The 15,957-nt window shown below is 37.3% G+C and overlaps 1 protein-coding gene across 1 annotated transcript in view; it reads right to left on the bottom strand.

The window, feature by feature from the left end:
- Nucleotides 1-15,957, bottom strand: part of Necab1 (N-terminal EF-hand calcium binding protein 1) — a 165,603-nt gene that overhangs the window by 123,147 nt on the left and 26,499 nt on the right. The window contains exon 3 of the mRNA XM_004656924.2: nucleotides 2,347-2,455. Coding sequence (XP_004656981.1) covers nucleotides 2,347-2,455 — 109 coding nt within the window. The remainder of the gene's footprint in view (nucleotides 1-2,346; nucleotides 2,456-15,957) is intronic.

The following is a 15,957-nucleotide window of genomic DNA, read 5'->3' as shown; positions in this document are numbered from 1 at the left end:
CTGAGCTCTTGATAAGAGTGGCTGGGGATGTTGAGCAGTGGCAGGATTGGGGAGAGTAGCATACATTCTCAGGATGTGTGTGGAAAGGAATATAATTGACATACATAGTCAAATCATTAAAATAATTAAATCTTGGGATCATACAAAGGTAAAAGTTAATACTTGCCTCAAATAAAGCTCTCAGATTTCTTTGTCAAAGTGGAATTGACCTTCATAAAAGATCAAACACTGACAATGTTTATTAACAAGGAATTTCGTGAATATAATTCAGAAGTCTCCCATGTTTTCACTTCAAAGTGAGTCCCATTATGTCAGAAAGTACATAGTGTTGTTACTAGTATAACTGAGAGTAAATACTAGAAATAATTATTCATTTACACTTACTACATAAGTCGTTACATATATATTTTTAGTACTAAGTAACCTTAAACTTACAGGAGGTAATCCTGACTATGAAATAAAATCGCAAATCAAGCCAGTAAGATCAATGGAAAACTATTTTTTCATCAACATTAGAGATATGTAATAAAAAATTTTCATGATAAAATTTAAACTAGGAATGATGTAAATTAAAATACTGCTAAAACTTCCCTAATGAATATAACGGAGGAAATAATCAGCATACTGGTAAAATGTTAGCACCCAGCTCTCAACCCTTGAGCCACAGACGGAGCCCCTGTCCTGTCTTCTATGGAGTATCATTTCTCAGAATGGTAGAGCATTGCTTCCTTCCATGCATGATCATCATACCCCAGTAGCAATAAGGATTTAACTACAATTTCGTATAATCTTCCCCCATCTCTACTTTCAACTTGTCCTTCACTGGAACCACAATGGGCTACAAAGATGCTGCTCAGGCTCTTTAATAGAATAATAGTCCCTGCCCTATAGGATAAAGTTACAGCATTTTTGTAAGCACAGAATGTAATTTCTCTCATGAACAACACATTATTTACTCTCCAAATAATCCCCCTTCCCTTTTTCCCCCTTATAGTTGACCCTTTCAGAATTAGAAAGTACTTATCACTCCTATTCACCTTATGCATCCAGAACTTGCCCCATGCTATCTCCTGGCTATAATGTACTTCTCCCTGCTCCACTCTCCTTGCCTTTCTTCACTTAAGCAATTTCCACTTAGTCTCTGTGAACAGTCTTTGAGCTTTCCAACCTGTGCCAAAATGCCCTCCTTTGTAATTCCAAAATGTCACAAAAATCTATCACAGCCTTTTTGATGCTCATTGAAATTACCTCTTAGTGAATATAGGTTCTCCACTGGAGCATAAACTGACTCTTCATACCCCCAATGCCTACCAGAGACTCACTATGCTAGATCTAATGAACAGAATGGAATTTTCTGATTAAGAACCCATTAGTTTAATTTTGACAAAAAAAAGAAATCCTGAATCTATTGCCTATACAATGTAAAACTTGGCTGGGTTTGAGAAATTTAAAAACTTACTGAGGTAAAAATCATCTAGCACTTGAGTAAAGTGAATTTAATTTTTTCTTGATAATTTGCCTCAAGGCTCGGTTCATATATATAGCCCAAGAGCATTTTCTTAATGTGCTGGCTTACTGCCAGGAACCATGTCAATCCTTTACCTAAAGCAGACTAGTAATTTTTCAGGTAGTAGGCACAGTGGTGGATCTCCAAGCATGTCTGAAACAGTGCTCAGGCACATGAGCATGTTATAATTGTGACTGTCACAAATAATGTGATTTGGTTCAATAACCCTAAACAAGCAGCACATGCATTTAGACCCTCAAAGCCCTATTAGCTTACACTTTTGAGCACAGTGGGAATATAAGTATAATTCTCAAAAAGTTCTACTAATGCAAAACAGAGATCTCCATATGTAAAATAACTAAAATCCATAGATTACTAGATACATCAACTATTCAGAGTTAATTCTTTACCCTACAGTGCTTGTCTTTCTTAAGTAACAGGGATATTCAGGTTAGCATACCAAATTATCCATCTATTTCAGAATCATTTCAACATACTAATAAAAGAATTATCTAATAACATTTTAAAGCAAAGAAAATTCATGTTAAACCAAAGTAAGAAGGCAAACTATACTTGCTTATTAATGACAAGATTAGAACTATGTATGCTCTATTTTACATGCTATAAAAAGATCATAATCTAAAATTTATATAGAAAAAAAACTCTTTAAAGATCATTCCATTTTCCAGAACATTTCAACTTTTACAGAAATGGTATCTCAGAATTAACCATAGTGAGAATTATAGCGCATACTCTACTTCTTCATGAGTGGGTACTCATTCACACATTCTCACTCTCTTTACCTCATTTAGAGTCTACAGATAGGAGAGACTCCTTACTTAGTGTTGTGCGTATCAATGGTGTGGAAGAGCTCGTGCAGTTCTTCTCCACTGAGAACTCCATCTGCAAAATATGCTTTGAATTCCTCAAAGGATAATTTTCCATCATCTGAAATGACAACACAAATGGAAGACAGATACTTCAATTTTCTACATTGGTTTATCATTTGACTTTTTAAACTTCATCATAATGTCTGGTCTTGCTTAACTGTGTATGTGACACATGCATATTTAAAAAGAAAGACAAATTTAAAGCATTAATAATGAAAAATAAGGTATCTTTACTGGACATAGAAAAGCCAGTTATTACATGTTGATGAAATGAAACTCCATACAGTTTAAAATATTTTTGTTCATTTGGATCCATGAAAATATTAATATTTAAGGAGTCATTTACCCAGACAGACAGACAGACAGACAGACAGATAGACAGACAGATATATATATATATATATATATATATACACACACATACACACACACTCCCTGGGCTAGAGAGATGGTTTAGCAGTCAAAGGCTCTTGCTTAAAAAGCCTAATGACCTAGACTTATCCGCTAAACCATCTCTCCAGCCCTAGTGAGAAGTTTTAAAGTCAAACACATTTTCCTTATTTGGGGTACAATTAGAGTCAGATAGAGTATATGAACATAGGTGTAAAAATTATATACAGTTAGAAACAGTAGCTTCAGCACATGTGTAGGAATTTGGGTAATAGATTCTTTGCATTTAAGAGAATGAAGGGGTTCAGTAGCATTTACACCTAGCTTTGAACAAAAGCTCCGGATAAGTGTATATAGCAGAATCACATGTTTGAAGGCACAGAAGTGGCACTACAGGCATGAAAGGGTGTGTGCAGTCAGTTTTCTCAGATGCACTTCTAAAGGTCTCCAAGTAATATATAATGAGCCTTTATTTACAAAGTGGGCACTCAGCTATAAGAATGAATTTACCCAGGCTCACAAAACTCCTATAATGTGGTTGTACTAAAAATACTATAGGAACAAAACAGATTTTTTTCTTTGAGTAGGAGAATGCATTATTTAATAGAATTAGACCCTCAAGATTATTTAGAGCATTTTCTTCTCATAAGATGGTACAGATTGCATGCAGTACTGTTTACATGCATGTTCCTATTCATTGAATAGTTCTGAGTTTAGCTGAATAATGCTGTTGTAGAACTGTGGCAGCCTGTGCACCTGTGGACAAGGCACATCTCTGTAATTCTGCTTTATCATTATGGTAAAGGATTTAAGAAATAATGCACATGCTACCAAATCAAAGCATTGGCCAGCAAGTGCTCTGATTAAACAAGAAAAAGTAAAATTCTAAAATTCTTAGTAGAAAAAATATGAAAAGAGAAAGTAAGTCCTGAATTACAACCCTGGTTTGGTTGAAGGGTGTTTTTACCACATGCAGCATTCCTAAAAGTCTTTTTGTCAGGCTGTCATACTTTTGAGCAAGTCATTGCAAAGGGTTTCTTTTGAATTGTAGTGAGTGCTGAAATGTTAAACAAAAGTTCTACATTTTTTAACAGAAAGGGTGAACATATTTTCTTTGTAGCATAATTCTATAGTACTAAAGAAATTATAATTGTTGTTATTACATTTCAACTTCAACTTTCCTGCTGGTATTTTTTTTTTTTTTTTGCACTGGAACAGTACAGTCAAATCCAGATTTATATTGGCTTGGCTCACAGAATAGACAAATTTTATGAGGTCTGATTACCCATGGAGATATAAATCTTAACTTTTACCACCGATGCATAAAGGGCTTTTAAACTTTTCTATTAGAGCTGAATGCTTGATCTTAAAGTATTTCCTATATGTATTTGGTCACTGAATGCTTATTTTTAATGATCCTGTCCTTGTATTCTCCATTCTATTAATTTTGAAGGGGAAGAAGCAGAGTATTGCTGCAAAGAATGTAGCATTTTGAAAAAATACTGTTCTTCTTTATATTTTTCTATGAAAGAGAGTTTATCTTGTTCACTACAATGGAGAATAGTAGACAGAAATCATGGTGAAGGTAAAGCAATCTCATGGACATGTTGAAGTTAGAAGTGCCTGTGGATTAAGCCAGAGACATTGGTGGACAAAAGGATCATATGGCTCCAGGAAGGATAAGGAAAGGCTGAGCCTTGAGAGTTACTGACACATTGTAACTGGGGGTCCGGGGGTAAGTTAGTCTGAGATTGCCAGCAGTAGTAAAGCAAAGGGCCCAGAACAGACTTTGGAAAGGAGAGATAAATTCTCTAAATTCCATATTTCATAAATGCTACACTATTATTACCAGAACTAATTGTGAGACTACTTAGGAAATACTTCATGCAGGTAGATAAGGCTTTAAGAATTCAGTCTTGATAAGGATAATGGAGGATTGTGTGTGTGACTTTAATGATCATATTTTACTGTTGTTTGAAAAGTACTTATTTAGTACAGGTAGAAAATGGTTATTTCACATGATCGATTTCTTAAACACCCAGGTATTATACATTTAAAAACTGGTGCTTTACCAAAATGATTTATCTTTTACCAAAAAAGTTATTTAAACAGTTATTCAGTGCCTCCTTTAAATTGCATTCACAAACATGCCAATGATGGCACCTCAGCTCAGTATTATAGCTCCTCTGTGGTAATTTAATTCTAGTTTCTATGAGCTTTGAAAATGATTATGCTTCCATAATACTGGCTTTTCATTCATGTGGTACTTTAACATTTTGAAGACTTTAAATACTATAGTTCATCACAGTCAACACGCCAACACATGATAATTGTCAATAAGAACTGAAGCGTTGCTATAAAATAAACACCTGGAAAGCATGCCGGGCCCTATTCCAAAAGGAGTAGTTATGCACTGCTTGAGATTGCAAATTGTAGAAGCATAAATCAATAAAAAAAGCAGCAACCTTGTTTCTGAAGTGAAGTTAGGTTTTAAATTCAAATAATAGTAATAAATATTCAAAACTTATTAACTTAAATAAACACTTTCTATCAAATAGGTCATATGATATAAGAATAGTGAATGTCACCATACATCAACCTCTTTATTACCAAGTGAAAACCCCTTTGTCTTCTGAACTCCTCTTAAAGTATTTCAACAGCTGTATGTAGATAAAAATCAATAAAATTAAAAAGAAACCCTTTAGAGTCAAAGAGCAAACATGTAAACACTTTAGATAGTTTCATTCCTCTCCTCAGAATAAAAGTTTGGACAAACTGAAATTCATTGATTTTTCATGGACCCAGCAGAGAACTGAGATCATGAGGCAAACTGCTATCCAAGAACTGGAGGTGGGAGGAAGCAGGAAAACACAGCTGGAATCTGCTTACAGGGAACAGAATCTACTTGAAGGGAAACAATGGCTAAGAGTGGAAGAAGGCTGCGGTGGACTGTCCTGAGAGTGCCACCCCCTTGGGCATCAGTCTTGGTGAAGCCTCCAAATCTGGATGAATTTTGTTTCAGTGGTTCCTCACAATGAGGAATCAAGACAGAAATATCTCTGTGGCTCTGGCAGGTGGAGAGAAAGTAATCATGAAATACATCAGATGTTCTCCATAGCAAAGTTCACTTTCCTGGGCGAAGGATTTCCCACAACCCTATGTACCCAGAAGAAAGGCAATTACTCTACCCTTCCCATAAAACTTCCTATCTCAATTAAGGGTGGGGAGAGCTAAGAAACACATGCAAAGGTTTCAGCCTAGGGATATAGACCCATTAAAGGACTGAAATTTAATCATAGATTATGGAATGTATCTGTTTCATGCACCCCTCCTTTTACTAGGACTTTCCTATGAGATAGTAGCTTACAAATGCCAGATCCAGGACACACACACACACACACACACGCGCGCACACACACACACACACACACACACACACACGGGAATTTGAAGTATCTATGCCTACAGCTAGAGCAAATATTAAGCACAACCTGAATCCTAGTAAGACTAACATAAGTTCTCACACTAATGTAGGCCTTTTCAAATCTCAGTTCTGATTACCTGATATATCATGTCTGACCTTCTACAGGCTATGTTAAAATGCAAGAAGCAGCACAATCAGAGGAGACAAAGCCACATTAGGAACAGATGAAGATATGATCCAGATATTGGAATAAACAAACCATAAATATAGTTAAAATTAATGTGTTAAGGGCTTTAATGGCAGAAAATACAAGAAGGAAAAAAGACAAATAAAAATTTTAAGAAGAAAATAACAGAAATTCTAGACATTAAAAAAACTAACGGAAATGAAGGACGCCACTTAGAGCTCATCAGTGGACCATCCATAGCTGAGGTAAGGCTCATGGAATAAAGGACAGATCAAAAGAAACACCAGCAGTCTCTTCCTCAGTGGAAATAATTTTCCTGCCAGGTGTGGTGGCACATGCCTTTAATCCCAGCACTTGGGGGACAGGGGTAGGAGGGTCCATAAAGTCCACCCAGAGACTACATAGTGAATTTCAGATCAGCCTGGGCTAGAGGGAGATCCTACCTTAAAAAAAAAAGGGGGGGGGCTGGAGAGATGGCTTAGCGGTTAAGCGCTTGCCTGTGAAGCCTAAGGATCCCGGTTCGAGGCTCGGTTCCCCAGGTCCCACGTTAGCCAGATGCACAAGGGGGCGCACACGTCTGGAGTTCGTTTGCAGAGGCTGGAAGCCCTGGCACGCCCATTCTCTCTCTCTCCCTCTATCTGTCTTTCTCTCTGTGTCTCTCGCTCTCAAATAAATAAATAAACAATGAATATAAAAAAAATTAAAAAAAAAACTTTTCCTTACAGTGCCCAACTGGCTTAGTCAGTTGAGCATGAGACTCTTCAAATGTTTATCCCTTCAAAATGTTTTTTTCTGAAACAACATTGTATGGAGGAGAAAGTAATGAAACCCAAACTGAGAATAGAATAGAACAGAATTTCCATGAAGTTGGGCAAATTTCAAAATGTGTTATTTATACATAATTAGTTTATCAGAACAAGAAAGAAAGTCCACTGCAGAGGAAATATTTGAAATTATAACAGCCAAGATTTTACAAATCCATGACCGAAACCATACCACAGATTCAGGATGATGAGCGAATATGAAAGATAAATTCCACCCACCCCCAACCCAGTCCTCTAAAAAAACAAAATCATAACTCACTCAGAGGCATATCATACTTATTGCAGAATATATAAAGGAGAGGAAAGAAAATAATGAAAATATGTCTTCCAAGAATGAAAGGCAAGAATTACAGAATGGCAGACTTGACAACAGCCATTCAAGCAATAATATATGCATGGGAAATATTCAAGTTTTTACAGAAATCACTCTTCAAGAGTGAAGGTAAAATAAAGATTTTTCTCAGACAAACAAAACTGAAGGAATTTATTATCAGCAGAGCTACCCTGCAAGAAATGATAGAGGTAGAGTGAATGCAGATTTAGATTATTTTTAAGTGTATATTACAATCCAAGTTTGTCAGGAAATGCCTGTCCTATAATCCCAGCACTTGGGAGGGGGAAGCAGGAGTATGAGAAATTCAAGACCAGCCTAGGCTACATGAAACCCTGACTCAAAGATACAAAAATAAATGAAATTGTATATTGCAAACTTTTCTTAGTTAAAAATATATATGGCTGACAAATATTTTCAAAAAAGAAATACAAGGGGGCTGGAGAGATGGCTTAGCGGTTAAGCACTTGCCTGTGAAGCCTAAGGACCTTGGTTCGAGGCTTGATTCCCCAGGACCCACGTTAGCCATACGCACAAGGAAACGCACGCGTCTGGTGCTCCTTTGCAGTGGCTGGAAGCCCTCGCACGCCCATCGCTCTCTGCCTCTTTCCCTCTCTCTCTCTCTCTCTCTCTCTCTCTCTCTCTATCCTGCTCAAATAAATAAAAATAAAACATAAAAAATTAAAAAAAAAAAGAAATACAAAATAATTTATTAGAGAAAGTGATAAAATATAAATATAAAACATAGATTAAAGTACAAAAGTAGAAAGAACACATGCAATCATTAGAAAATAATGATAAATGTATTATTAACACCATTAACAATATCAATGAACACTTTACACAAGTGTGTACATAAACAAGAGATAGAGAGTGACAGAGCAAATTAAGATAAAAAGTAAGGGCTGGAGAGATGGCTTAGCGGTTAAGCGCTTGCCTGTGAAGCCTAAGGACCCTGGTTTGAGGCTCGGTTCCCCAGGTCCCACGTTAGCCAGATGCACAAGGGGGCGCACACGTCTGGAGTTCGTTTGCAGAGGCTGGAAGCCCTGGCACGCCCATTCTCTCTCTCTCCCTCTATCTGTCTTTCTCTCTGTGTCTGTTGCTCTCAAATAAATAAATTTAAAAAAAAATTAAAAAAAATAAAATAAAATAAAAAGTAAACAGGTAACTTATGTGTTGTCTATAAGAAATCCACTTTAAATGCATACACTAGGATTGATTAAATCTAAAGGGATGGAGACAAATATGCCATAACAATGCTGATGAAAATAAGGGTAATGTAGCAATGTTACTTAAAAAATATTTAATCTAAGAGAATATAAATAAGTCACATAGAAGCCTACTTTTTTGACAATGAAACACCCAGAAGCTATAGATTGTTACTAGAAAATTTTCAGTGCCAGGGATGGAATACCTTCCAGTGAGTTGTTGGCCAGGGCGGTCACTGATGCCCTAAACCATTACAGGCCTTTACCGAGGGTCCTGATTTCCCACCAGGAATAGATGGTAAGACTCTACTGCTGAAGACTCCACATACTTAGTCTGCATGGTCACTGAGAAATCTTACTGGAGCTGAGCTGAAAACCTCCTCCATGTACACCAGCTTACAGAAAGCTGGAAAAAGCTATGCTGCGTGTAGTTCAATGGGACAAAGATAAATCACCAGTGGAGATAAACAATAGTGCACACTGCAAGACTTAAATTTGGCCAGCCAGGACAAAAGAGACAATGGGTGCAACAGTGGCATGTCTGTTATGGGGGAAACAACAACTCTCTAATTGGACTGGAGGCCTACTCCATAGGAGGGAATTCATCCCTAACACTGGAAACCTACAACAGGAGTAGTCATGAGTCCTGCGGGTATAATGTCTGCTGGTGTCTGGTTAAATGTACATACTATGTTCACCAAGCTGCCTGGTTAGAACTTCTCTTAATGTTAATATCCATATTAATGTTACTCTCACTTTTGGTTGGAGAAGCTTCTGTTTTCAGATGGAAATGACCTTGGAATGACTCAGAAGACATGATGGGGCTGAAAAGAAGTGATAGAAGTGTGTTCAGCACGGAAATATCTCTGTCACACCTTCTAAGGTTCAGGGTCCTTTGACGACAAGGTGGCGGAAAGAATGTAAGAGCTAAAGGAAGGGTAGAACTCCATACAAGGTGGACCTCCAGAAACAAAATAGCCTGGATATCTATGACCTCACAGTGCCTAACACTACCCACACAAGACCATCAAAAAGCAGGAAAAGATAATGGCATCAAAATAAAAGATTGATTGAGAAGGGGAGGGGATATGATGGAGAGTGGAGTTTCAAAGGGGAAAGTGGGGGAAAGGAAGGAATTACCATAGATTATTGTCTAAAATTATGGAAGTTGTCAATAATTTTTTAATAAAAATAAATAAGTAAGTAAATATTTTTAAAGGATTTCAATACATAGGAAACTTATCAAGGATAAAGAACAGCATTATTTACTTGTGAAGTAAGTTCTCTCAGAAGACAACAGTCCTAAACTTTTTTGCACTTAATAACAAAATCAAAACACATAAGGCAAAGCTTATAGAAGTGAGAAAAGAATTTAGAACAAACTCCACCCTATAGTGGTATTATTATAGCAATCTAATAATGCATGTTAGGGAATAAAAATTCATAAAGAACAAAAAATTCAGGTAGTTTACAGGTATTTCAACAGGTCAGAAGAAAGGACGAATAGGAAAAGCACAGGGGACTTTTTAGGATGAGGAAACTATTTCATATGGATGATGCAGTATGTGGATATATGACTTTAGCACGTGAAGTTTATCTTACAACTTTAAAGCATGGATGTGCACACTAAAATGGATTTTAATTTATAAAAATTAGTTTAAAAAATCATTTAAAATTTCAGAAAATTCAATGATGGATTTGTGAATACCAAAAGAGACCTAGGAAATGAGAGGATTCTATAAGCTAAAGCAACAAAATTACATCCCCAGGTACTGAGACTTTCACACCATGAGAGAGGTAACATCCACTAGAGGAACATTCAGTTATGTGTGGTGGACATAGATTCAAACACTGCATTTATAGGGACATTTCACTGATAATGAAAGCTAAAATTTTTGCACAGGCATTAGAAACACAGAACTGTGATCCATAATTGAATTGTTTTCTTTCCCCCACCTCTGAATCTTCATTTCCAGCACATAATCATTATTTTCCCTCCAAGACTATCTGCTTTTTCTGACTCTGAATCTTTCAGACACAGCATTGTCTAACTCTATCTCACTCTGTGTGTATGTTTGTGTGTGTGTGTGTGTGTGTGTGTGTGTGTGTGTGTATGTGTAAAGTTCAAGCTCAAAAAATAGTGGATTATATAGTATCATTGTTTCAAATGTGAACATTGGTGAGCATGAGACTAGTTAGTAAATTGGAGAAAATCGAGAGTTTTTTTGCAAAATTGTTGTGAAAGAGAAAGTTTTCTTTTTCTGACCTATTGAACTGATAGCATGTGCTCCAGGAGCTATCTTATTGCCCTTGTAAGAGAGCCTTCCTAAACAGAAAATGAACCAGAGGAAAGCCACAGCTGAGAAGTAGAGATAAGGAAGGATATAGATGAATTCTAAACACCTGGATACAGTTATGCCTGAAACTATACCAATTCTTTAGTATTTCAATGATAAGAATAGGCAGATTTTCAACTTTATTTAAACTGGTCAAATATGCTCTTTTTGTAATTTAAACTGATTTATACCCATCTCTTTTTGTTTGTTTTTGCTTTCTGACTTTTCTTGCTTTCTCAGAGATTTAATGGAGAGCAATTACTCCATGAGCCTTCCTAGGCCACCTCAATCCCTAGTGTCTTGATTTCTCTCTTTACTATGTTTATTATTCATTTTAGCTTTAGGATATCTCTTATATTGTTGAGATTATTAATATTCAATTTTCTCTGTGCTCATGATAAATTCATCAATAATATAACATTCCTGTGGCATACCATCATCTAATGTTCATCCTTTTCTCAAGTCTTAGGAGTTTAGAGTGGCTTAGATTTCCTCAGATTTTTTTTTTAAATTTTTTATTTATTTATTTGAGAGAGAAAGACAGGTAGGGAGAGAGAGAGAATGGGCGCGCCAGGGCTTCCAGCCTCTGCAAACGAACTCCAGACGTGTGCACCCCCTTGTGCATCTGGCTAACGTGGGACCTGGGGAACCGAGCCTCGAACCGGGGTCCTTAGGCTTCACAGGCAAGCGCTTAACCGCTAAGCCATCTCTCCAGCCCAGATTTCCTCAGATTTATGTGTAAAAATTAAAGGGGAGTTCTGTTTGCTTCACAAATACATAATGGGCTCAAGGATGAAAAAACCTGGCAAGAGCCCACAGTTTGCACAGTCAGTGCCTCACAAAAAAAATCCACAAATGAACAAGCCGTATTTTTAGGACCTAGTGGAGAAAGCTCACATGCTTTGATTTTGCTAGTATGGCTAACCACCACCCTTGGGGGGTTATGTACATTTACCTTGCTCGTCCTTTTCGGTTACCTTGCAAATTAAGCCTTATTATTCCTACTTAAAAAGCAATGAAGAAAGATTAGAAAGATTAATTCATCCAAGACTACACTCTAGTAAATGTACCCTGTAGTTTCTATATACTTTCCTGTGCCTAGCATAGGATTGGATAGGCCAAGGGCATACATAAAATATCTGGTGAATGAATGAATGCAAAAGAGCAGAGCCAAGATCAAAGCTTGCTCTTTGGGAATCCATAACTCCATTACACTGTACATCTTCAAGTACTATCACAGCCAGAATGATTTCACATTTTTTGGACTTTGTTTTTAAATTACTTTTAATTACTCAGTATTATTCAGATAGAAAGATCAGTATTTCAAGAACTGAGCAGAGTACCTTTGTTCAGAGATGAGTTGTAGCAAGTGAAGTGTCCTGGGTAAGTGTGAGTACTCTGGCATTCAAAGGGAATCTAATTACAAAATTTGTTTACTTCCTCCATACCTTTGAATAAGTTACTCATGTCACAGGTTATTCAGGTTGATAAAATTGGAAAACTGACAGTTATCTTCTTTGTGGATTCCCATAGGAATTGAGGAGAATGTGTCTAGTGTAACATCTGACATAATATAATACTTTATAAGGTTACTATTACTACTAAATTATTATCATTTGATGATTTTAAATAATGTCACCATGGCCATATATGACCTCTTAATACACAGACTATTAAATTTCAAGTTTTTTAAAACAATTTTGGAATGATTTAGAATATCATAAAAGCACAGAAATATCACAGATATTTATATTTCTCATGAGAAAACAATAACAATATTATAGCCCAAATTAAGCTTTTAATATGTAAGACACTTTCCTAAACACTCTCGTTACTTACCCAGTTACCCAGACCAGAAAGAAATCTGTTCCCCACTCCCACTGTGCATCAGGATGTGCCATTAAATATCCTAGTCCCTCTTACTAACCCTAGTTAATCACCAATTCTTTATTAATTATGCATCAAAAACACCATATCCACTTTCTTATTGCCATTTTTTTCCCCTCAACTACTGACTTATCAATGCCTTTAGTAGCTCTACTCTTGTGCCTTTTATTTTGGGTGTTTTTTTTTTTCAGTATTCTGAGTATGATAAGAATATTGAGGAGGTATGGGGCTAGAGTAAGACATTTGGAGGAAGTGAGAAGAGATTTCATTATGAAGATGCATTGCTAATGGAGCCAATAATCTTAATGGATTGCAATGAAGAGTTTCTAGAGAAGGAAGATGGGAGTGTCTGAAACTTTTGATTGGAGTTACTGCTGACTGATGGCCTAGGTCCTCGGATGAGACATGGCTGCTGAGGAATAAGGTAGGGCTCTGGGATTAGGTGTTAAATTCCAGACATGAGCATGCTAAGTGTTCAATAACTTTTTTACAAATTGTGAAACTCAACTTCTACTTTTTCAAGTTCTATACCTTTCATCTCGTGTCTCCTTTTCTCTGGAATTACCTTATCTCCCTCCAGGGTTGCATAGCCATTTAGTGACTAATGTTTAAGACTCAGGATTTTTTTTTAAACTTTCTACCAGACAGATTCCTATTACAAGGGAACATGTTATGGGGAGTGGATCTGAGTCCAGCCCTAAGGTGTACTTGGAATGGATCTTCATTCCAGCCAAAAGGTATGTGAGAGCAGTTTGGGCTCTGGTGGCTTATGCTGGCTGCTTTCGGTGTTTGCTGTATATTTTATGGGTTACTCTCTGCTTGGACCTATGAAAGGGAGCCAGTTTCCTCCACCATTGATAAAACTTCCCCTGGATATATAAGATTGAAATAAATCCCTTCCTCAAATAAAACATGTCAAATTGGATGTTTGTCCCAGCAACTTGGAGCTGACTACAATACTAATCATGAGTGGTAGTTTGATTCATCTTTCTCCAATTAACTTATGTGTTCTGAATTCTAGGTCCCCAGCTGGTGGCAACTGGTGAACTGACAACTCCTGGAAGCAATGTATTGTTGGGGGAGAGGTTTTTTGGATTACCTGCATGGAGGCCCAGTGAGCCCAGGGGATGGACCACGGGTTGCAGTTGGAGACCCAGTGGAGATGCCAGAAATATTAGATGGCTACCAAGGACAGCTACCAGTATCAGATAAAGTTTTCCAGAACTGTGAGTAGCCTAGCTTGAGAGGTAGAATTGGAACTCCAGAGACTTGTCACTAGTTAGAGTTATCAAATTTCGAGACCTACTGCTGCCTAAAGTTATCAGAGTTGGAGCAATAGAGTTTGATGTCTTCCCTGTTTGTTTTAAATCTTGTATTTGGTTGAATATTTCTTTTCTAGCCCAATGCCATATTTTTCAGTGTGAATGTTTATTCTGTGCATCAGGATTTTCTTTTTTGTATTATAGACCAGTGAAAAGACCTTGCTTGGACTATGGGGATACTTGAACATCAGTGGGACTGATAAAAACTATGGGAACTTTTAAAGATGGACTGAATGCATTGCATTTTACATCATGGATGGTTATCAATTTATGGAGGCTAGGGGCAGAACGTGGAGGTTCGAGTCACATGTCCCCCATAAACTAAGGTATTCTGAATGCTAGGTCCCCAGCTGGTGGCACTTTGGGAACTGAAGTCTCCTGGATGCAGTGTACTATTGGGGGTGGGCCTGTGGGTGTTACAGCCAGCTCCCCCTTGCCAGCGTCTGACACATACTCCTGCTGCTACTGTTGACCTGATGCTGACTTTTAGGTCATGTCCACCCTCTCCTCATGCCATAACTTTCCTCTGCCATCACGGAGCTTTCTCTTGAGTCTGTAAGCCAAAATAAACCCTTTCCTCCCACAAGCTGCTCTTGGTCAGGCAGGTGTTTTCTGACAGCATCACAAAGCTGACATGGTCAGACATTACTCTCACCAATAGTTATACAAAGATATATAGTCCCTGTCCCCAAAGACTATAGAACTTAACAGAGGCTAAGGAAACACATCTATAAAATAGTACAATGTGGTTACATGTCTGGTATAGACAATGCTATATATGGATAAATGTCAGGTAACCTAGCAAAGATATTAATATTTATTAAATTTATATTTGTCACAAGAGAAGCATTTATTTTAATTACAATAGTCCTATGAGGTAAGCATAAGTGTATAAGCAGCTTTCCAAAGTTATCTCAAAATCAACCCCAAGCCACTCCTCTGCCAATCAGAATCCAGAAAAGGCTTACAAGGAGTGATGACTATGATTGAAAGCAGAGCCTTTAAAGAGAACAGTTGGGGATCTGGAGTTCAGTGTCTAAAGCTCCAAAAAGGAAAGTTGGGGTGGACTGGAAATACACAGCTGAGGAGTATGGATTTTACCTGTGGGAAATGGTATAAAATGAAGAATTTTGACCATAAAGTAACAAGATCAGATTTACACTGCAGAAAGATTACTCTTATTATAGTACCCAGTAAACATGTCTGCCACAGCATTACCACAATATACATTTCACATCTAATTATTTTATATCATATAGCCTTAAATGTGTGAAGTTCATTTTAATGGAACTCTATTCAATTTCCTCGTGTGTGTGTGTGTTTGACATTAATTTTGCTTTCTTTTTTTATATCATTTTTAGTGTCTAACATGGGGTCTGGAACACAGTATATGTATAGCAATGCATAACAGAAGATGAAAAATTATGACATTAAAAAAAGTGGAAGGAGGGCTGGAGAGATGGTGTAGCGGTTAAGCGCTTGCCTGTGAAGCCTAAGGACCCCGGTTCGAGGCTCGGTTCCCCAGGTCCCACGTTAGCCAGATGCACAAGGGGGCGCACGCGTCTGGAGTTCATTTGCAGTGGCTGGAGGCCCTGGCGCACCCATTCTCTCTCTCCCTCTATCTGTCTTTCTCTCTATGTCTGTCGATCTC

This window comes from Jaculus jaculus, chromosome 2 (assembly GCF_020740685.1).
Source record: "Jaculus jaculus isolate mJacJac1 chromosome 2, mJacJac1.mat.Y.cur, whole genome shotgun sequence".
Taxonomy (NCBI): Eukaryota; Metazoa; Chordata; class Mammalia; order Rodentia; family Dipodidae; genus Jaculus; species Jaculus jaculus.
Note: the sequence above shows the minus strand (reverse complement) of the source record. Positions and strands in the feature narration are given on the sequence as shown.